Source organism: Narcine bancroftii, chromosome 10, assembly GCF_036971445.1.
Source record: "Narcine bancroftii isolate sNarBan1 chromosome 10, sNarBan1.hap1, whole genome shotgun sequence".
Lineage (NCBI taxonomy): Eukaryota > Metazoa > Chordata > Chondrichthyes > Torpediniformes > Narcinidae > Narcine > Narcine bancroftii.
This window is the reverse complement of record NC_091478.1, coordinates 27,205,690-27,227,574: the sequence shown is the minus strand read 5'-3', so window position 1 is coordinate 27,227,574 and position 21,885 is coordinate 27,205,690. Positions and strand designations below refer to the sequence as shown.

Genomic DNA, 21,885 nt, shown 5'->3' with positions numbered 1-21,885 from the left:
ACCCATGCCTGATTTTAACATTGCCAGCTCTCCTTTCTCACGAAACCAATCCCAGCCAATCCGATCTTTCTTCAAAGTGACAAGTTCTCAGACCTGGCAATGTTCCCACAAGTCTCCTCATCACCTGGTCCAGTGTGGTCAGTTTTCCCCCGCAATGTGGTGACCAGTACTCTCTGCAGAGCTTAAGATGAGATCTGACAAATAGCCGTCTATGCTAGAGATCTAACGGATTCTGTGGCATTGGGATGAAGAGATGTAATCATTGCTAGCCTTGTACTGAAGGCATTGGATCAGTGATTTGCAGGTATGGGTTCTGTTCCCACTGTGACAGCTGGGGAAATTTAAATTCAATGAAATAAATGTGTCCTTATAAGGAAGATGCCAACAAAATTTTAAGATGGTCATAAAACCCCATCTGGTAGAATGAAGGTCGCTCTTTTCCTTCTCTGTCTCAACTTGGTTGGGGCCCTGGAGTAGTGGCGTCTTTCTGTGAACCTTTATGAGCCAACAGTGAATGTATTTTGTGTGCTTGTGTACATGGATGATAAAGGAACCTTGAACGTTGATGATTTACCAAGAAGAAACTCTGCTTCCCCTGACAACCTGTTCAGAATGGGTATTCCATTTTGTGGATGTTTGGAGTTGCTTTGTATTCTTTCCTGTTGAATGGAATTAAATCAAGTTGTCAAATGTGCAACTATAGAGTGAAAAGCTTTTAATTGTGTGCTATCCAGACAAGTCAGCCCATGCTTAAGAAATAAAACAAAAGAGCAGGATGCAGTGTTGCAGTGAGTTTCACAGTGCAGGGTGGGGTGTTACAGTGAGACACACAGTGCAGTGTGCGGAGTTGTTACAGGGAGTCACAGAATGCAGGGTGGGGTGTTACAGTGAGTTTCACAGAGTGCAGGGTGGGATGTTACAGCGAGTCACAGAGTTCAGGGAGCTGTGTTACAGTGAGTCACAAGATACAGGGTGCAGTATTTCAGAGACTAGGTGTAGGGAAAAGGACAGTTAAACAGTGTAAGGGCAACTTAATAGTCTGATAACAGCATGAAAGAAACTGCCCTTGAACCTGAAGGTTCGTGTTTTCAAGTTAATGAATTTTCTTTTTATCAGGAAGTGTGTGAAGAGACTGTGACTGGGTGGGATGTGCCTTTTAACATGTCGGCTGCCTTCCTGAGGCAGTGAAAAGTGGAGAGAAAATTGATTGAGAGGAGGGGTGTGTGATGGTCTGAGTCATGTTCACAACTCTGCAGTTTCATGCAGAACAGTTGTAGAACAGTTTCTGTCTCATGCAGTGATGCTCCCTGATAGGATACCTTCAGAGGTGCACCTGTAGAAGTCATTAAAAGGGTGCAGGAGGCGTGCCAAATTTCCTCAGGCTTCTCGATGTGATGTACTTGCAGAGAGAGGACAGGACAGGTTTCCTCAGGCTTCTGGGGCAGGAGAGGCACTGGTGCACTTTGTTGGCTATTGCATTGACATGGATGGACCAGGATGCATGATTTGAGATGTTGACCATCTATACTTCAGCACCATTGGTGCAGACAGGAGAGTCATCTTATTTCTTCTGCCAGGTGTCTATGACCAGCTCCAGTATAACTATACTCACACACACACACACACACACACACACACACACACACACACACACACACACACACACACACACACACACGCACAAACACTTGTGTGTGCTCACACACACACCATTCTTACAGCTTCTCTCACTCTTATTTTGAATATTTTATTTAATTTTTTACTAAAGATGGAGTCAATTACAAAGTTAAAAATACAAAAGTACATTCAGTTTTTACTTCATGCTGCCATCAACCCAATCCCCCCCACCCAAAAGGGCTCCAAAGAAAAAGAAAAAAACAAAAGTATAGAAAATCAAGAAAAAGATAGTAAAGAAAGGAAAAGAAAACAGATTGCATCGCTGAAAAGTGTCACACACACTCCACGGATCACAAATTCATATTTGATTTAATTTTTTTGGAGAAGGTCAATGCTGGTTTCGAGGGTCAGGAAGAACCTATCTAAAGATTTATGCCTGAATTTTGTAAATATGATCACCAAATTTGGAAAGATATGAAATACTTACTTCTTAAGTTGTAGGTGATCTATGTATCTATGTTCCAACGTGCCAGACCTAGATGGGAATCAGACTTCCATGCAACTACACATTTTCTGACCACTGCCAGCGCAATTTTAACAAATTTTATTTGATAATTGGACAGTTTCAATTTGGGTCTTATCCCGGTAATGTTCCCAAGTAAAAATAATTCTGGGTTTTGTGGGAATTGAATTCCTATAATTTTCTCTAAAATAATTTCCTAAATCTTCCCAAAAAGGTCTTACTTTAGAACGTGACCAAGTTGAATGTCAAAAAGTTCCTATATCCTTACCACACCTAAAACGTTGATGTGAAAGGTTTGAATTTAATTTGTTTAATTTCTGTGCTGTGAGATATAATTGATGCAAAAAATTATGTTGAACTAATATATATCTTACATTGATCGTATTGGTCATTCTGTCCCGACATAGTTCATTTGTTGGTTCTTGCATTTAAGTCTGATTCCCATCTCTGCCTGGACCTGTGGGCCCCCTGTTTGGGGGTTCCCTTTTGAAGTAAGAGATACATTGCTGAAGTAAATTTCCCTTTTGAAACAGAGACTCCACATCACTGCACTTTGGTAAAACATTGTTGGCCCCAATTTATCCCTTAAATATGTTCTTATTTGAAAATAGCAGAAAATTGTATTATTAGGAATTCCATATTTATTTTTTAATTTTTCAAATGACATCGTTTGTACCTGCTTATAACAACCTTCAATATACCTGATCCCTTTACAGGACCAGATTTTGAAAAATTTGTTACCTATTGTACATGGTATAAGTCTGTTATGAGTCAGAGGTGTTTTAGGAGATAACCCCCCCCCCATTCCCCATTCCCATATCTCTATTTATTTTTATACCAAATATTTATTAAATATTTTAGCAAAGGGGTTTCTCTCTCACCACTTATTCATTTCACATCCCAGTTATAAATAAATTCTCTGTTATTCTCTCTCCTATTTTATCCAATTCTATTTTCACCCATGCAGTTTTATCTCCTTCTTCAAAAAAGAAGGTAAGAAATCTCATCTGTGCCACTCGATAATAATTTTTAAAATTAGGGAGTTATAAACCTCCCAATTCATATTTCTAGGTTATTTTTTCTATAGAGACCCTCGACATCTTACCCTTCCAAAGAAATTTTCTGGCATTTATTTAACTCTTGAAAGAACCTCTGAGATAGTGATACGGGCAGTGATTGAAAGAGGTTTTGAACTCTTGGAAATATGTTCATTTTGATACAATTGACTTTTCTTATTAGTGTTAAAGGTATGACTGTCCGTTTATTCAAATTTTCTTCGACCTTTTTAAGCAAAGATAAATAATTCAGTTTGTACAAATGTTTAAATTATTTTATATTTCTGTCTCCCTAAGTATTTTATCCCATTTTCCGGTCATTTAAATCGAGTGAGTATAATCTCCTCATGTAAGAGGCATAATTTCACTCTTATCCTAATTTATTTTGTAACCCCAAACTTTCCAATAATCTTTCAATCTTGAATACAATTTCTGTAACAAAATTACTGGCTCTGTCAAATATATCAATACATAATCAGCAAATTTGTTAATTTTATATTCCTCCTCGTTAACACTAAATCCCTTTATGTCCGAATCTCGACAAATTACTTCTGCGAGTGGTTCTATAACTAAAATAAATATAGAAGCCTCTCTCACTCTTGATCAGCTGTCAATCTCAATTGCAAACCATCAGTTCCTTGCTCAGTATCTGGACATCAGGCTGAAGATGATATGTTTGTGACGCTACCATGTGTTTGCTGATGACAGCTCCTGTCTTCTTTTCCCCAGGCGTTCTCTGCACTTCAGCATAATTAAAATCAATCTGTATACATTTATCTTTGATTGACGGGATACAGGATGGCTAATTTTTCATGCTGGATGGTGTATAGTTCATTCAAGTGAAACTGTGTTGGTAAATCGTGATCATTTGTTCCAAGGGACCAGCTTCCTGACGGTTGATATCTCATCCTGTACATCACCAGGGAAGGCTACAGCCTCGAGGCCGATTGGCTGGGTGGGTTTGATTGGCCTCAGTGTTTTCACACTGGGGGGAAGCGTGAGCCAGGGTTTCTGCAGCTCAGCCAGAGCTCCCCCACACCCAGCAAGGAGTGGGCTCAATCCTCCGTGCAATGGTCCCAGGCTGGGTGAGGTGATGCACTGATCGATTGCTGGGACACCCGAAGAAGGGGCTCAGGGCCCGAAACCTTGACTGCCTTTGACACTGTAGAGCTCGTCGAAAGAATCAAAGACTTGTTGATCCAAACCAAGGCTTTTATTAGCAAAAGACAGGAGCTCTTCACAGGTGGCCGACCAGTCCAAATGACCCGACCTGGCTAGGGACACAACCCTTTAAGGCCCAGACAATAGGCGTGGCTTAGCTCTCAGCCAATCGCTGTAAGCACAGTCTAGATACAGTAACTATATACACTATGTATATTGGTGATAGATCTGTACTATCACAGACACTGAGTTTTTTCTCCACGTATGTGTGTGTTTATGTGCATGCATGCATATGTGTGCATATGGGGTGTGTGTGTGTGTGTGTGTGTGTGTGTGTGTGTGTGTGTGTGGTCTTTCAGGACAGGGTCCACATAATTTGATCAGGAATAACATCAGAAAAACTTGCATACTCAGTATCTGCGGTGTGCTCTCTAACAGGGAATGGCCTGAATTGCTAATTTGCTTCTTTTCTTGGATGCTGATCCGCAGAGGATTTCCAGCATTTTTTTCTGAATTTCAGTCACTCCATCTTTTTGATTTACGATTAAAATATCAAGGACTGGTTAAGATTATAATCATGAAGATTGATGGAGAAGTGGTTTTCTAGAAGGAGCTAGAGACTCAAACCTCTGGGTAGGTCACACTGGACAACTGCATGCAGATGTAGGATATATTGGACTGGACTGAGCTGAGTCAAGATCTACCAAAGTATTAATTACAAGAGTGAAATTACAAAATGAGATGACAGAAAATCTTATTTCCTTTGAACTTGATTCAAGTTCGTTTATTATTGCATGTACCAAAATGTAGTGAATGAGGTTGTTTTGCGAGCTGACCAGTTAGATATCTCAAACATAGTATAAACGGCACAATACCAAAGTGCAAAGTTACAGAGAGAGTTTAGTTGGGGCAGAGACAGCAGAATTTTACAGTGTGAGGTTCATCAGGAGCCTGATCACAGCAAGAAAGAAACTGTCCTTGACTCTGGGGGTGCATGATCTCACTCTCGTGAATCTTCTTCCTGACCGGGGAGGAGGGGGGGTGGTGAAGAGAGTGGGATGGATCCTGTAATCTGTTGGCTGCTTTCCCGAGGCAGTGGGAGGTAGAGATGGGGTCGATGGAGGGAAGTGGGGGGGGTGTATGTGATGGCCTGAGCCACATTTGCAACTCTCTGCAGTTTCTTGCGGTCTTAGGCAGAGCAGTTCCCGTCCCATGCAATGATACATCCAGGCGCGATACTTTCTATGAGGAACTCAGCAGCATCCAAGGGGAGAAATGGTCAGTCAGCATTCCACCAAATCTTGATAAAGACCGCTGACCCGAAACGTTGACTGAACATTTCGACCCACAGAGGCTGCCTGACCTGCTGAGTTCCTCCAGCAATTCTTTCCTCAACATCCCAGCATCTGCTGCTTTTGAGTTTATAAAGGGTACTGTCTACATTACATCTGCAAAATGTGGCAAGTGCTCTCAGGGACACGGTGAATTTTTTTTGTAAGCTTTGATAGTAATAGGGCGCCACACCTTTACAGTGCCAGCGATTGAGACCGGGGTTTGAATCCTGGGAGCTCTGGTTTCCTCCCACCTTTTGAAATGTACCAGGTTGTAGGTTAATTAGGCCTAAATGGGCAGCACGGAAGTGTGGGCCGAAATGGCCTGTTACCATGATGTATGTTGAAATTTTAAAAATTTAATCTGCGTATTGGAGAAATCATGATTCTTGGACACACAGATTCAAAAAGGTGTTTTCTGACATCACACCCAGGTCTTTGACTTCAGGAAGAGAGTAGCACATCTCCTGTCGTTTGCTGCTGGTAACATTTTAATTTCTCTGCCTTTGCTTTTATAAAAACCGTTTGCTCAGTGTGGGCCTGCTGCACAAATTTGACAGTTTCTCTCTCCCGGAAAGGTCATTTTTCTCTTTGCAATCTACAAGCCTCTGTGTTTTTTTTTATTAAAAAAAGGCTCCGTTTTATGCAATAAGCCGTTTGCCCTCGAGCACTGATTGAAACGCCAATAGTGCATTTTAAACCTGACCTTTAACTGTTACAAACAGGATTTGGTTCTAATTCCTGTGATGCTTGGTTACACACACCTCCTCCCTCTCTCATATTCCTTCTTTCTCAAGATTCATGATTCCTTTATTGTCGTGTAATGTCAACAGAACATGCAATATTATGCAGAATTGCCTTCTGCCTGCCTTAAGGGAGACAAAGAGACACCATTATGGTCTCCCGATGACTCTTTCAGAGAAAGAGAACCAAAAGAGAGTATCTTCGGACACTGTGTCCGTGGATTCGCCTCCAGCGCTCCCGCAGCCTCTGTTCGATCCATCAGCAACTCGAGCTCCACATCTAAACCTCCGACAAGATCAGGAAGCCCTCGGCGCCCTCTCCATTGCAATCTCTCTCTCTCTCTGTGACTCTCTGTCCTGTTATCTCTCCTGACCTTTAACTTTTTCCTCCTTACTTAATTTTTTTGCTGCCTTGCCATGTATAGTTCTCACTCCCCTTCCTCATTTTTCTCTCTCCCTCTCACTTCTCATTCTTTCCTTTCTTTCTCTCCTGTTCCTTCCCTTGTTTTCTCTTCATTGTGACTAGACATCACAGAAGCCCTTGGCGACAATGAAATTTCCATCACTCTACTTCATAAACTCGGTCACATTTTGGTTCTTTGGACTGAAACAGCAGAGTCTGCAGTCACTGTGATCTATTACTGTAGTAAAGACACAGAAATGCTGGAGGAATTCAGCCTGTCTCACAGCATTGATAGGAGATAAAGATATTTCACAAGCGTTTCGCGCCTGACCCCTTCCTCAAGCTATGCTCTGAGAAGTGGTAGTAGTGACCATGGTGATGGGAGGGCTCCTCGATAATGTTGGCTGCCTTGATGAGGCTGAGCCTCACATAGATGCCTTTAGTGGGTGGGAGGTTGGAGCCTGTGATGGACTTGGCTACGTTTAATACTTTTTGAAGCCTTCTGCTTTCCTGAGTCCTCCAAGCTGCGATGCAACTAGACAGTATCCTATCCTCGGTTTAAAAAAAACTGCAAAATTGGATGACCTCCATGTTTTCCACCATTCCTGCACCCACTGGGCATACTTCCTCTAAGCCACCTTGCCACCCAAGATGGTGTTATCAAACTTGCATAGAGTCTACTTGGTCAAATCATTGATATTTATTATTTTTTTTAGACATACAGCCAGTAACAGGCCATTTCGGCCCACGAGCCTGTGCCACCCAATTCACTCCCCATTAACCTACACCCCCAGTTCATTTTAATGGTGGGAGGAAACCAGAGTCCCCGGAGGAAACCCACGCAGACGCAGGGGAGAACGTACAAACTCCTTACAGACCGTGTGGGATTCAAACCCCAGACCGGTCCTGATCGCTGGCACTGGAAAGGCGCTGGAAAGGCACTGCGCTAACTGCTACGCCAACCGTGCTGCCCAGTGAGTCCCAGCTGTATTTCATACAGCTGGGACTCACCACCATCAACGTTCCCCAAAACCAATCATCCTATCATCCCTCTGCCCCCTCAGGGTCTTGATCTGAATTGAACTGAATCAGAATTCATTGCCACGAGCATGTGACACAAAATTTGTTGTTTTGCAGCAGGGTTATGGGTGCAAAATTGTTATAAATTACATTTTAAAAATAAAAAAATTTAGTGCAGAAGGAGTGAAAGTTGAGGCCGTCTCTGTGGTTCATTGTCCATTCAGAAATCGGATGGCAGAGGGGAAGAAGCTGTTTTTGTACCATTGGGTGTCTTCAGGCTCCTGCACCTCCTTCCTGATGGTGGCAGTGAGAAGAGGGCAAGGCCTAGGTCATGGCGACCATCCCTTTGCTTCCATGATGATGTCTGACTCATCAAGTTCTCCCTGCAGATTGTATTTTTGCTCTTTATTCCTAGTCTCTATCCATCATCCAAATTTCCATCCTCCCCGTCACGTGCCTCAAACTCGTTTGACAACGTCTTGTGTGGCATTCCATTGGAGGCCTTCTATAAGTCTAAGTACATCACATCCACTTGTTTTGGCATTTATATCTTCAAAAATATTGAACACATTTGTCAAACATGATTTGCTTTGCCTAAGTTCATGATGATTCAGCTCAATCCTATCATTAGTGTTTCCCTGCAGAATGGAAATTTGCCTTCAGAAATCACTGCCAAAAATTTTGAGATGTGGTCTAAAAAATAGCTCTTGTGGAATTTATGGAAAAATAAATAAATAGATTTGAAATTTTCAGGGAACTGAGCTTGTTTACCAAGGGTTCTGATCGCAGGCTGTCACTTCACAATGGGAAACCAATTAAGGGATTTGTTTTGGAAAGTGGCAGGGCTATCTCTTCTGTTAATTCTCATTAACGATCATTTATCTACACTTAAGATTTTTTATAACACTATTCCCTGCACTCCTTAACGTATTATAATGGTGCACCGTGCAATGTAACAGCACAGAACTAGGCTCTTCTCGTGGACTAGAACTATTAGTCTTCCAAGTCACCCTGACTTGCACCCTGACCACAGTCCTCCATACCTTTCTCATCCATGTACCTGTCCAAATTCTTCTTAAAAATTAAAATTGAGCCCACATTCATCACTTCAGCTCGCAGCTCATTCCACACTCCCACCACTCTCTGTGTGAAATAGATCCCCTAATATTCCCTCTCATCTAAACCTTTCCCATTTCACCCTGAACCCATTGCCTCTGGTTTGTATCTCACCTACCCTCAGTGGAGAAAACCTACCTACATTTACTCTTCATTATTTTGTCTACCTTTATCAAATCTCCCCTCATTCTTCTATGCTCTATAACATCCCAACCCCTATACTCAATATTTTGATTTATGAAGGTCAATACACCAAAAACTCTCTTTACAATCCTATCCATCTACGATGCCACTTTCAGGGGATTATGCATCTGATTCCCAGATCCCTCTGTTCTACTGCACTCCTCAGTGCTTTCACGGTGTATGTCCTTTCTGGGTTTTCCCTTCCAAAATGCAACACCTCACATGTCTGCATTAAATTCTATCTGCCATTTTCCAGCCCATTTTTCCAACTGGTCCAGATCCCTCTGCAAGCTTTGAAAGCCTTCTTCACTGTCCACAACACCACCAATCTTAGTGCCATCTGCAAACTTGCTGATCCAATTTACCACAATATCATCTAGATCGTTGATTTAGATGAGAAACAACAATGGTCCCAGGACCGATCCCTGAGGCACACCACCCGTCACAGCCTCACTTTAAAAAAAAATTGTCATTACACTATCTGCTACATGAGCTGACTTGTGTGGAGTGGAGATAGCCACTACAAAGAGATGAGAGGGGGGGGGGGGGGGAGCTGGATAGGTGGATCCAGGAGGGGGAGCGGTTGATGGGCAGATGGAGCCAGCTGGGGGAGGGAAGGGTGGAGATAGCAACAGCGGCCAGGACGTCAGCAGTAGAGACAGCAACTGGTTCCACCCTTGCCTCCCCAAATTTCCACCCGTCTGGACAACTCCCACTGACGTTCTCTGGACCTTGCCATGTATCAGCGACATCCAGGCTGATTCTACTTCCTGGTCTTGGCAGAAACCTTTCTTTCTGCCACCTTCCTTGTTATTGTTTGGATACATAAAGCTGCAGGAGGTAGAGGTACAAGCAGCAGAGCTTTTGTGTCATTTTGCATCATGTCTATCAGGTCCGAAGGGCCTGTTCCTGTCTGGCCTTCTCTCCTGTAAGTGTTAAGTATCCAGGAATATTAAATTCCCAACTTTGGTCACCCAGAAACCACGTTTTAATGACTATTAGATTGTACCCATTAATTTCCATTTGTACCATTAATTCACCTGTCTTCCTACAAATGCTGTGTGCATTTCATTTCCTTTTATTTTTACCATTTTTATCTCTGCTGTAAATCTAACATCTCTGTGATCTCCCTCTGCTGCCACATTCTAGTCACCAGTACCTTTGTCCCTATTTCACAGCATTGCCTTATCCTTTCTTTAAAACTCTCTGAATAGCTGTTTCCACACTGCAGGCTAGCGGTGACCCTACTTTGCAGCTGTGAAATTCCAGGGAATTCAGGACCTCCTGGGCCTTTCACACCGTGGTCCAAATTCCCGGCAATTTTCTGTCCTCGGCAATTTACCCCCCCCCAACCGATGGCGCATTACGCATTCACAAGAGTAAAAGTAAGTTCACTTCCCCCCATCCGTTGGTCGCTCACCTGTCCGCTCGCTAGCTCCCACCCCCTCCCCCACAGGCCCGTGCCCCCCTCCTCCCACCACAACTTTCAATGCCACTGACCCCCCCCCCCCCCGTAATCTCCGTAGCCGCATGGTCTTCTGTCAGTTTCAGCAGTTTGATCCCGAGCTCCAGGGTGCCCAAGGCCTTTTGGGTGCCCAAGGCCTTGCTCGACGTCAGCACCCTCACAGATCCTGGTCCTGGTCCCTGGATCCTACAAACTGGTCTCCTGCAGCACACAGCCTGGTGCGAGTCTTTCAGCTGCCGATCCCCTCGTTGGTTTACTGATGTGTAGGCCCCTGACAGCTCCTCTCCCAGGCTTCTCCTTATCAGTGTACAGTGGGAGAAGAGGATGGTTCCCTGCACCAACCCCCTGCTCCTTCAAAGCCCACACCCCTCATGGTCAAGATTATTGAACATGGGTGCCGCCATCTTGGACACAGACCCCCAAGGATCTTCAGAGGAAGAAGAACAGCTACTAGCCCCGTTCTACAGGCATCCTATCTATCACCCATTCAATGCAGAGGCCATTCAGCCCATTGGGTCCATGCTGGCTCAGAGCCTCCCAATGTACCATTCCCTCAATTAAGATTTAAACAGCATCCCATTAACATACAACCTGCACGGATGTGAGATGTGGATGTGGAAGGAAACCAGAAAATTTGGGAGAACCCATCCAGTCATGGGGAGTTTCAGTTTGACTTTAAGCTTCTTTATCACATTATACACTGAGAAGAGTTCTTGTGTGAGCAATCTGGCAGGTTAAATCTAACATGCATGCAGTCTTATAAAGTGGATGAACAAGAGCAAACTCCACACATTGAAACAAGGGTTGGACTTACATGGAGAATGGATGTAGAACAGATAGGCCTAGGGATACGGGTGAAGAGTTCACTGAAAGAATTTGGCAAGACATAGAGTACAAATGTCAGGATCTCATGATCAGCTGTATAAGGTATTGTTGGAACCACACTATGTGCAGATCTGGTCATCCATCTAGAGGAAGGACATCAATAAATGGGAAGGGGTGCAGAGGAGATTCACCAGGATGTTGCTTAGGAGGCACAACAGAGACTGCACTTCCTGAGAAGACTGAAGTGGGCAAGGCTACAGACCACCATGAGGCCAATCTTCTGCAGGAGCTTTGTCGAGAGCGTCCTGGCTGGCAGCATCACAGCGCGGTACGGTTGCTGCAGAGAAATGGATTGGATGTCAATCCACAGGACCATAAGAATGGCAGAGAGGATATCGGGGGATCTCCCTTCCCCCAACCCCCATCAACGTTATCTACTGGGATCGTTGTCTGAAGAGGGTGCGCAAGATCATTGAGGATCCCTTCCACACTGCACACAGCGTCTTTCAGCTGCTCCCGTTTGGGAAAAAGCAGAACAGTATCAGAGCCAGAAAGACCAGGCTGAGGAACAGCTTCTTCCCACGGGCAGTGAGAATAGGGCAGCACGGTTGGCGTAAGGTTGGCATAGCAGTTAGCGCCAGCGATCGGGACCGAATGGAGTTCAAATTGCATGCTGTCTGCAAGGAGCTTGTATCTGCGTGGGTTTTCTCTGGGGGCTCCAGTTTCCTCCCACCCTTCAAAAGTGTACCGTGGGTGTAGGTTAACTGGGGTTAAATTGGGAGGCATGGACTCATAGGCTGAAATGGCCTGTTAGCGCGCTGTATGTCTAAATAAAGAGAGCTAAATAAATAAAAATAAAATGCTGAATGACTAAAGGAACTGCTCACACTAACCACCCGAGCCTCTCATGATCATGAAACAACATTTATTTATTTGTATAGATGAACTCTTGTCTTACTTGTGTATTGTTTGCCTGTATGTGTGTGTTATGTCTGGTTGTGTGTCTGCGGGTTTTGCACCAAGGATCGGAGAACGCTGTTTTGTCGGATTGTACTCAACTTTTAGAGAGAGGTTGGACAGGCTAGGTCTTTATTCCTTAGAGAGAAGGAGGCTGAGGGGCGATTTTACAGAGGTTTATGAAATCATGAGGTGCATGGATAAAGGGAATGGTCACAGTCTGTTTCCTAGCATCGGAGGTTTAAGGTGAGAGGGGAGAAATGAACAAGGATCTGAGGGGCACACTTTTCACGCAGAGGATGGCCCCTATCCAGAACGAGCTGCAAAAACAGGTATGATTGCAATGTTCAGAAGACATTTGGACAGATTTATGTATACAGGCAAATGGGAGTAGCCAAGAATGCCGTATCGGACAACATAGACTTGAGCTGAATGGCCTGTTCTATGCTGTGTGCCTTTCATTCTGTGTGACGCAGACAGCAGCAGAGATCGGGGTTGAGCTTGAGTCTGTGCTACAGTGAGATGGCACCTACTGCTGCTACCTTGTTGGTTCCAGTGAGCACCACTGTCCCAAGGAGACATCCTTCACCATGGCATCAGGCAACTGTATTCCCCTTCACTCCCAAGAATATGTGGGTAACCCTTGAATAAAAGAGCAGGAAATGAGAAAGGATGCCTTCAGGCATTAAAGGGCAGAGAGACAATCCTCTCCAGGAATTAATGGGGAATTAACCAGTTTAAGGTCCAGAGATTGACAGCCTCCACCCCTACTCATATCCCTGGCATCGGCTGACGCCGGTATGCTGATTAAACCAGTGGAAAAAGGACAACTTCCATCTGCTCCATCGAAGGTAGACTCTCTGATCACCGGGGATGAATGTGTTCGTGGAAAAGCAGTCAGTGCCCTGGTTAAAGGTGGCCCAGTGGAAACAGCACCAAAGGGCTTCCTATCCTGGGACACTGCATGGCCAATTAACTGGGACACCAGGGGTAAAAGGGCTACAGAGACAGCGACCCGAGGGCTGCCCATCCTGCTGACTGCCAAAGCTTTGGCTGACATGTACACATGCTCCCAAAAGAGCAGTGAATCAGGGCGCCGTCCAACCATGAGCTCAGCCAACACCTGCACTGCCTCAGGTCTGATGGGGAGCTGCCAGGCAGAACAACTGCCTCTCCAACCAACTCAAGCAGGGAGGTCCACGTTGAATGTATCCATTACGCTCGAACAGTTGATCCAAGCCACTCCACACCATTAAGCTCAAGCTATTGGGAGCAGTGTTAGTTTGAGTTTGCGGAGGTTTGGCATGACATTGTAAGCCTTAGCAAAATTCTACAGGTGTGTGGTGGAAAGTGAGCTGACTGACAGTGTCACAGCCTGGTCTTCTTTGGCTTGGCTTCGCGGACGAAGATTTATGGAGGGGGTAAAAAGTCCACGTCAGCTGCAGGCTCGTTTGTGGCTGACAAGTCCGATGCGGGACAGGCAGACACGATTGCAGCGGTTGCAAGGGAAAATTGGTTGGTTGGGGTTGGGTGTTGGGTTTTTCCTCCTTTGCCTTTTGTCAGTGAGGTGGGCTCTGCGGTCTTCTTCAAAGGAGGTTGTTGCCCGCCAAACTGTGAGGCGCCAAGATGCACGGTTTGAGGCGTTATCAGCCCACTGGCGGTGGTCAATGTGGCAGGCACCAAGAGATTTCTTTAGGCAGTCCTTGTACCTTTTCTTTGGTGCACCTCTGTCACGGTGGCCAGTGGAGAGCTCGCCATATAACACGATCTTGGGAAGGCGATGGTCCTCCATTCTGGAGACGTGACCCATCCAGCGCAGCTGGATCTTCAGCAGCGTGGACTCGATGCTGTCGACCTCTGCCATCTCGAGTACTTCAACGTTAGGGATGAAAGCGCTCCAATGGATGTTGAGGATGGAGCGGAGACAACGCTGGTGGAAGCGTTCTAGGAGCCGTGGGTGGTGCCGGTAGAGGACCCATGATTCGGAGCCGAACAGGAGTGTGGGTATGACAACGGCTCTGTATACGCTTATCTTTGTGAGGTTTTTCAGTTGGTTGTTTTTCCAGACTCTTTTGTGGTATAGGCGCTGGTATAGGAACACCAATAACCCTTGAGTGTAAAGCCCTGGACACAGCTCAGTAAATCACAGCTCAAACCATCCCCACCAATGAGAACATCTACAGGGAATGCTGCCGTCGGAGAGCAGCAGCAATCATCATGGATCCACACCACCCAGCACATGCTCTGTTCTCGCTGCTGCCATTAGGAAAGAGGTCTAGGTGCCAGAAGACTTGCACCACCAGGTTCAGGAACAGCTGCTCCCCCTCCACCATTAGACTCCTCAACAACAAACTCAATCATGGACTCATTTAAGGACTTTTACTTTTGCACTTTTTTGATATTTTCTCCCTCTATCGCACAGTCAGTTTGTTTACATTAATTCATTTGTTTACATGTCTACATTGGGTCAGTTGTTTTGCATGACCAATAAGTTGTAATTTCTGCTTTGCCCACATGAAAAAGAATCTCAGGGTTGTATGTGATGTCATGTATATATTCCGACAATAAATGTGAATCTGAACTCAGAGGGTCTGACAGCTTCCATGGAGAGAGATGGTCAGTCACCACTTCAGGTTGGGAAGCGTACAGGAGTTAGATAGATCAGTTCATTGAGCAGTGTCAATAACAACAACCTTGTGCTCAACGTCAACAAAACCAAGGAGATGATTGTGAACTTCAGGAGGAAGTCAGGAGAATACGACCCAGTTCTCATCGAGGACTCAGTGGTGGAGAGGCACAAGGACTTCAAATTTCTGGGTGTCAACTTCTCCGAGGATCTGTCCTGGAGCCTCCATATCAATGCAAGCATGATGATGGCAATTCAACAGCTATACTTTGTGAGGTGTCTGAGGAGATTTGTTATGTCACCGAAGACTCTCGAAAAACTCTCCAGGTGTACTGTGGAGAGCATTCTGGCTGGTTGCATCACTGCCTGGTATGGAGATGCCAATACTCAGGACAAGAAAACTCGACCTGCGACATCATTGAAGACTAAAGAGGCAGGGTCTTACGAAAGCAGCCTCTATCCTCAAAGACCCCCACCACCCAGGCCACGCCTTCTTCACTCTGCTACTATTGGGGAAAAAGGAACTGGAGCCTGAAGATGAGCACAAGGACAGCTCCTTCCCCTCTGCCATCAGATTCCTGAATAATCAATGAACCACAGACTCTGGCTCACTTTGACTTGCATTATTTTTTTATTTATTTTTGTAAGGTGGTCTATATGAATGTTTGCACTGTGACGCTGCCCGCAAAACAATGAAATATGTGACGTGTTCATGACAATAAATTCTGATTCTGATTTTAAACATTGTGTGCATGATGATGTGCCTGTTAAATGTGATTTAGTACCACAACCAAGGCATAGTTAATGCTTTCAAATTTTACTCAGATTGGAGACCTTGGTTGCAGTTTGAACTAAATGACTTTCAGCTTTTATATAAAATTCTTTCAGATTTTGGAGACTGCCCCTAAAGGGCTCTTAATTACATGATCATCTGCTAACCTCTTCTCGTCACTCAACGCTGGAACCAAAATAGGCTGGTCCCTAGTTTCTCCATCAGAGCACTAGAATTGAAAGCCATCTTACGCAGCAGATCAAACGAATGGATGGAATATTCTGCGTAATGTATTCTTAAATTTAAAAAAAAAAGAACGACTTGGAAAAAAAATTAATAGGAGAAAAAAAATCCCAACAGGAATGAGGTTGAATTTGCCAGCAGTGTGAAAACTAATGGATATTCTACAGAGGGGAAAAAATCGCAGCGATTGTAAGTCTGATAGAAAATAAATCTAGGGTATTATTTAATGAGCAGAAGGGGCCAGGAACATTAAATGGAGATTTTACATTTGTCGTCAGTCTGGAGAATATCCCAGAAATAGCGGTAAATTGGGAGGGGAAGGGGCGTGGATTCAGCAGGGTGTTAGAGCCCCAGGCTGACAAGTGTCTGAGTTGCCAAGGTAGACTTTGTCCCAGCGTAGAAAAAGATGTAGCCTGATTAGAGATTTGATGGATTGGCTTGGTTTTAATTCCTTAGAATCATGGATTGATTTTGTTAGATCAGAAACAATATATCCACCTTTTGTATTCAGAAATCCATAAAACATTGCAGCACAGAGAACAGGCCCTTTGGCCCTTCCAGCCTGTATTGAACTATTGCTCTACATCATCCCACTGACCTGCACCCGGTCCAGATCCCTCCATTCCCCTCCAATCCATGTACCTGTCCAAATTTTTGTTATTTGTTAAAATTGAGCTCATATTCACCACTTCAGCTGGCAGCTCGTTACAGAAGCTGGAATGATCCCACTTTCAGGAAACTGCGGTTGATTAGATTATAGCATCAGCAGAGGGACATTTGAAGGGGCTCTTGTTCTCCCCCTCGCCCCCACACCTTCCCTCCCTCTACACTTATCCCCCATATCTCCTCCTCCCCATCCATACATCCTCTCCCATATCCCCCTCCCCTACACTCCCCATCCTTATTACACATCTCCCATATCTCCTTCCCCCATCCACATGCCCTCCTATATACCTCTCCCCATACACCCCTACCCCACACCTCCTTCCCTCCCTCCACATACCCTCCCCATACTTTCTCCCCTCCCCATGCACCCCCATACTTCCTCCCCACCCTCCACATGGCTTTCCCCATATCCCCTTCCCCCACAACCTCTCCTCTCCATCTCCCTCCAAGCACCCTCCCCCTCCCCCAATAAACTCCCCCACCCTCCCCCCCCGAACCTCAGGATGGAGAGGATTGTGAACCATTTTGGGATCCAGGTCTGTGCTGGGAAGTTGTTCAAACCTGGGACAAGGGCGTGGGGGCAGAGTGGGATAAACTAGTCCTGGGTCAGTGATGGGCTGACTCCGCTTCCCATCCCCCTCTCAAAACATGGGAAGAATTCTCCACAACTCTGGGAACTGTGAAAACATCCCCTTTAAGAAGCTGATGGGATCACTCAGTTCAATACACAATAACTCAAGTGTGTCCAGTGGGAAATGCTCATAAATTTAAAGATTTTAATTAAACAATGCCATATTAATCTAAATGAGTGTAGATTAGTAACTGTTGATTAAAACGCATTCCACACAATCTAATTAATTACTTTTTCTCAACTAGATGAATATTAGTGTGGTGTTTTAATCACACAGTCACATAAAAATCATATTTGCAGGGTTGTGTGTGTGTGGCTAATTCTCTTGATTTTCCCCTATCAATCCAAGAACTCCCTTCCCTGATCCCACCACACTTATGTCTGACCCCAGCTCGAGATTCCAGAGCTGTCTGCATCTTCTTACACCTCCTTTTGTAAAAGCACAACAGTCGTGTGTCCTGTCAGTCCCAAGCCCTTCCCCTCTCTCTCTCTCTCTCTCTCTCTCTCTCCCTCTCTCTCTCTCTCCCTCCCTCTATTCCCAACTTGTTCTCCATTTCTCAGCACCATAGAACATTACAGAGTAGAAACAGGCCCTTCAGCCCTTCTAGTCTGTGCAAACTATTATTCAGTCCCAAGCCCTTCCTCTCTTTCTCTCTCTCTTTCTCTCCCTCCCTCTATTCCCAACTCGTTCTCCATTTCTCAGCACCATAGAACATTACAGAGTAGAAACAGGCCCTTCAGCCCTTCTAGTCTGTGCAAACTATTATTCTGCCTAGTCCCACTGACTTGCACCCAGTTCATATACCCCTCCCATTCATGTACCTGTCCAAATTTTTCTTAAATGTTAAAATTGAGCCCAGATTCACAACTTCAGCTGACAGCTCGTTCCACACTCCCACTGCTCTCTCTGTAAAAAAAATCCCCCAAATGTTCTCTTTAAACTTTCACCCTTAACCTATGTCCTCTCGTTTTATCTCTCCTAACCTCAGTGGAAATAGTCTGTTTGCATTTCATCAATATATCTATCTTTTTCACAATTCCCATCTCTCCATTCCTATATACTATCCCTTTCTATCTCTCCCTTTCCAGAACTTTCTCTTAATCCATATCTCTTACCCTAATCCTCTATACCTCCCCCTCCATCCGTATATCTCCTTCTCCCCTTTCGCTTCACTATATCTGTATTCCAATTGCCCCTCCCCATCCTCTCAATCCCTTTTCCCATCTCTCCATACCTGCTTTTTTTTCCTATCTGTCTTTCTTTTGTATGCATTTCTTTCTTCCTGAGTACAGTTTGCAGTTAGTGATTAAAAATTCTGCCTGGCCCACAAGAAAAAAAATCTCAGGGCTGTATGTGATGTCACAATAAATTTGAATGTTGAGCTTTGAACATTGTGTCCTCCTTTCTCTCCATTTCTAAATCTTAAACCCCATCACTTTGCAGTGAGTATATAATGGGCAATCTATCCTGGACCCAAAACACCTCAGGGTTGACACCAGAACTAATGTTAGAGGGGGCATTAGCATGTTAGAGGGGGAACAATGCAATGCTCGTAAACTCACTCAGCTGGGGGTAGGAGAGGCAGACGCTGGTCCTACCTGCCGACAAACGTTAACATCCTCCATCCCTCCAACATAACAGATGAAAGCACTGCTTTTATTGCATCAACCGTTAAAAGTTAGGTGCTAGTAATGCTTGATGCTGGGGGCAGGTCTGAAGGCGAGAGTTAGCCGCGGGCATATGGGGGGGAACAGTGCCCACGGATGCCGCCCCTTGCCGCCGACCCTGCAACACCTCCTCATCAGTCAGGAACGTACAGCAGCGCCTACACTTCCTAAGCAGGTTGAGGAGGGCAAGACTGCTGGCCCCCATCTTGATGACATTTTACTGGAGCACAATTGAAAGTGTCCAGTCTGGCTGCATCATTATGTGGGACAGTAGATGCAAAGCATCAGACTGGAAGTCAATATAGAGGATCACCGGGGCTTTCCTTTCCTCTGTACTCAACATTTACCAGAAGTGTTGCTTAAATAGTCCTCAAAGAATTATTGAGGACCCTTTCCATCCAGCACACACTACCATCAGGAAGGAGGTACAGGAGCATCAAAATCAAGACTGCCAGGCTGGGAAATAACTTCTTCCTGCAGGCTGTGAGTTTAATCCGAGTAAATCATCCCAAAAATTTTATATACATTTATTTCAAATTATATCTTTATGTATGTATGTGATAGTTATGTGCTGTGTATTGTGTGTGTGTGTGTGTGTGTGTGTGTGTGTGTGTGTGTGTGTGTGTGTGTATACAGTGGTCTTGAGAAATGGTGCTTTGTCGGGTTGCATCTGTACTGTTAGATGGTAATAAACTGGAACTTGAATCTTCCTTTAATCCTGTTTCCATCATTTCTCTCTGTGCTATTTTAAATCTTTCTCTTCATTTCTTTCTCAATATCTCACTCCCTCTCTCTGTTTATTTCTCTGTTTCTCATTCCCCTTCTCTCCTTGCCCACCTCTTCTTTTTCTCTATTTTTTTCTCTGCCATGACCATGGCCTCCCTGATCCCTGACTGCTTGTTACATGGTCTGCCTCCTCTCCAGTCTGCTGTTGGTGATCCAGATGTGAGAGAGGCATCAGGGCTGGTGTGGGGAACTCACATGTTTGGTGTCCTGGGTCAGACAGAGATGGTCAGATCGGGATGGAGAGACAGAGATAGAAATACAGAGGCAGAGAGGTGGGGGAGGGATATGGATGGAGAGAAAGATTTAGGGAGAATGGAACAGAGAGATGGGGAGAAAGATTTTGACCCAGGTGGAATCAGGGCGTTAAGAGAGCAAGGCGCTAACCCTTGTGTTGATGTGTCCTCAAGGCAGTAAGAGTGGGGGTAGTGGGCAGTGGTGGGACAGGGCATTGGGAGCAGAGTGTTGGGAACACAGAAATAAAATGGAGGATCTGGCAGTGGGGAAATGCTGAGGGTGGCAGCCACAGTCGGGTGCCCATCAAGGCAACCTGGCAGACATAGCAGCAAATCAATCTGCTGGGGAACTTAGCGGATACAACAGCATCTGTGAGGGAGAAAGAATGGTGAAGCTCTTCATTGAGGCTAAAGCCTTGGTCTGTGTGCATGTTCAAAACCAGACTCATGATGACTTTTAAATGTTAAATTTAAATGTTTAAATTTTTAAAATTTTAGACTACAACACGGTAACAGGCCATTTCGACCCATGATCCCGTGCTGCTAATTACAGCTAATTAACCTACAACCCCTAACACTTTTCAAATGATGGAGGAAACCGGAGGACCCGGAGGAAAACCACGCAGACACGGGGAAAATGTACAAACTCCTTACAAACAGCGCGGGATTTGAACCTCAGTCTCGATTGCTGGCGCGACAGCAGCGTTGCACTAACCGCTACGCTATCCTTGTCACCCCAATTGTACATGGAGTTAATTAAAGACCTGGCTGTAATCCCAATGTCCTCAGGAGAGGAAACCTGCTGTTATTACATGTAGTTTAAGTGCATTTAAAGATGTCCTCTATAAACACCCAAGAATTGGCCTTCACACGAGCCCACATCCTGTGAATGGAAGGGGTTCCATCTTTGCGTCCAGCCTCCTGGGTGACATGTTATGTATTAACCACTAGTCCTCACCTTGCCTTTTCTTTAGAACGTTGCCACACAGAGCTTCGCCAGCCCTTCGCCAGTTCGGACGGTGATTGCAGCAGACTTTGACAATGACCAGGAGCTCGAAGTGTTCATCAACAACATTGCGCATCGAGGGTCATCAGCAAACCGTATCTTCAGGTGGGTCCTTCTTAACCCCAACGGCATCCCCAATGTCAGCCTTCATCAACCACAAATCAACTCTACCCTAATCCCAGCGGATGCACTGACCCCCATCCTCAATCCCATCCCCATCCCCACCCCCAGCCCTATTCCCAACCCCATCTCTATCCCCAAACCAGCTTCAATCTCAATTCCAACCCAATACCAAACACAACCCCACTCCCAACATCAACCTTCATCAACTATATCAACTAATCCAAATCGATACCCCGACCCTATTTAGAGAGCTATCCTCTCCCCATCACATCAACTTTTGTTTTCATAGGTCATAATCACCTTTGACCTCCTGTCTGTGACCCTGTGCTCCTGCCCCTTCCCCCACCATTTTATTCAGGTGCCTGTCTGCTTTTTGATCATATCTTGTAAAAGAGCTCAGGCCTGAAATGTTGGTTGTGTATCTTTATTTTTGTTACATAAAGAATGCTGCCTGACTTGCTGAGTTTCTCCAGCATTTTTCTGGAAACTACAATCACAGCGTTTGCAGATTTTTGTGTTTAACCCAATGGGCTGGGTTAGTTGGGTAGAGGGTCACTGGGAATGTAATGATGGGGTTACCCAATGAACATTCCCACCCCAACACTGTGCCATTATCTCAGCCTGCCCTAATCTGCCTCGGGCCTCAGAGATATGGTGTCTGTGGGTACAGTATGGTATGGGCAGGGAAGAGTCTGTAGCCTCCAACCCACTCTCCCTGACCACACAGAGACT

At 45.0% G+C, this 21,885-nt stretch overlaps 1 protein-coding gene across 2 annotated transcripts in view; it reads left to right on the top strand.

The window, feature by feature from the left end:
• Positions 1-21,885, top strand: part of crtac1b (cartilage acidic protein 1b) — a 169,718-nt gene that overhangs the window by 121,600 nt on the left and 26,233 nt on the right. For both annotated transcript variants that reach the window (XM_069900328.1, XM_069900330.1), the window contains exon 8: positions 20,999-21,135. In XM_069900328.1, the coding sequence (XP_069756429.1) occupies positions 20,999-21,135 (137 nt within the window). The remainder of the gene's footprint in view (positions 1-20,998; positions 21,136-21,885) is intronic.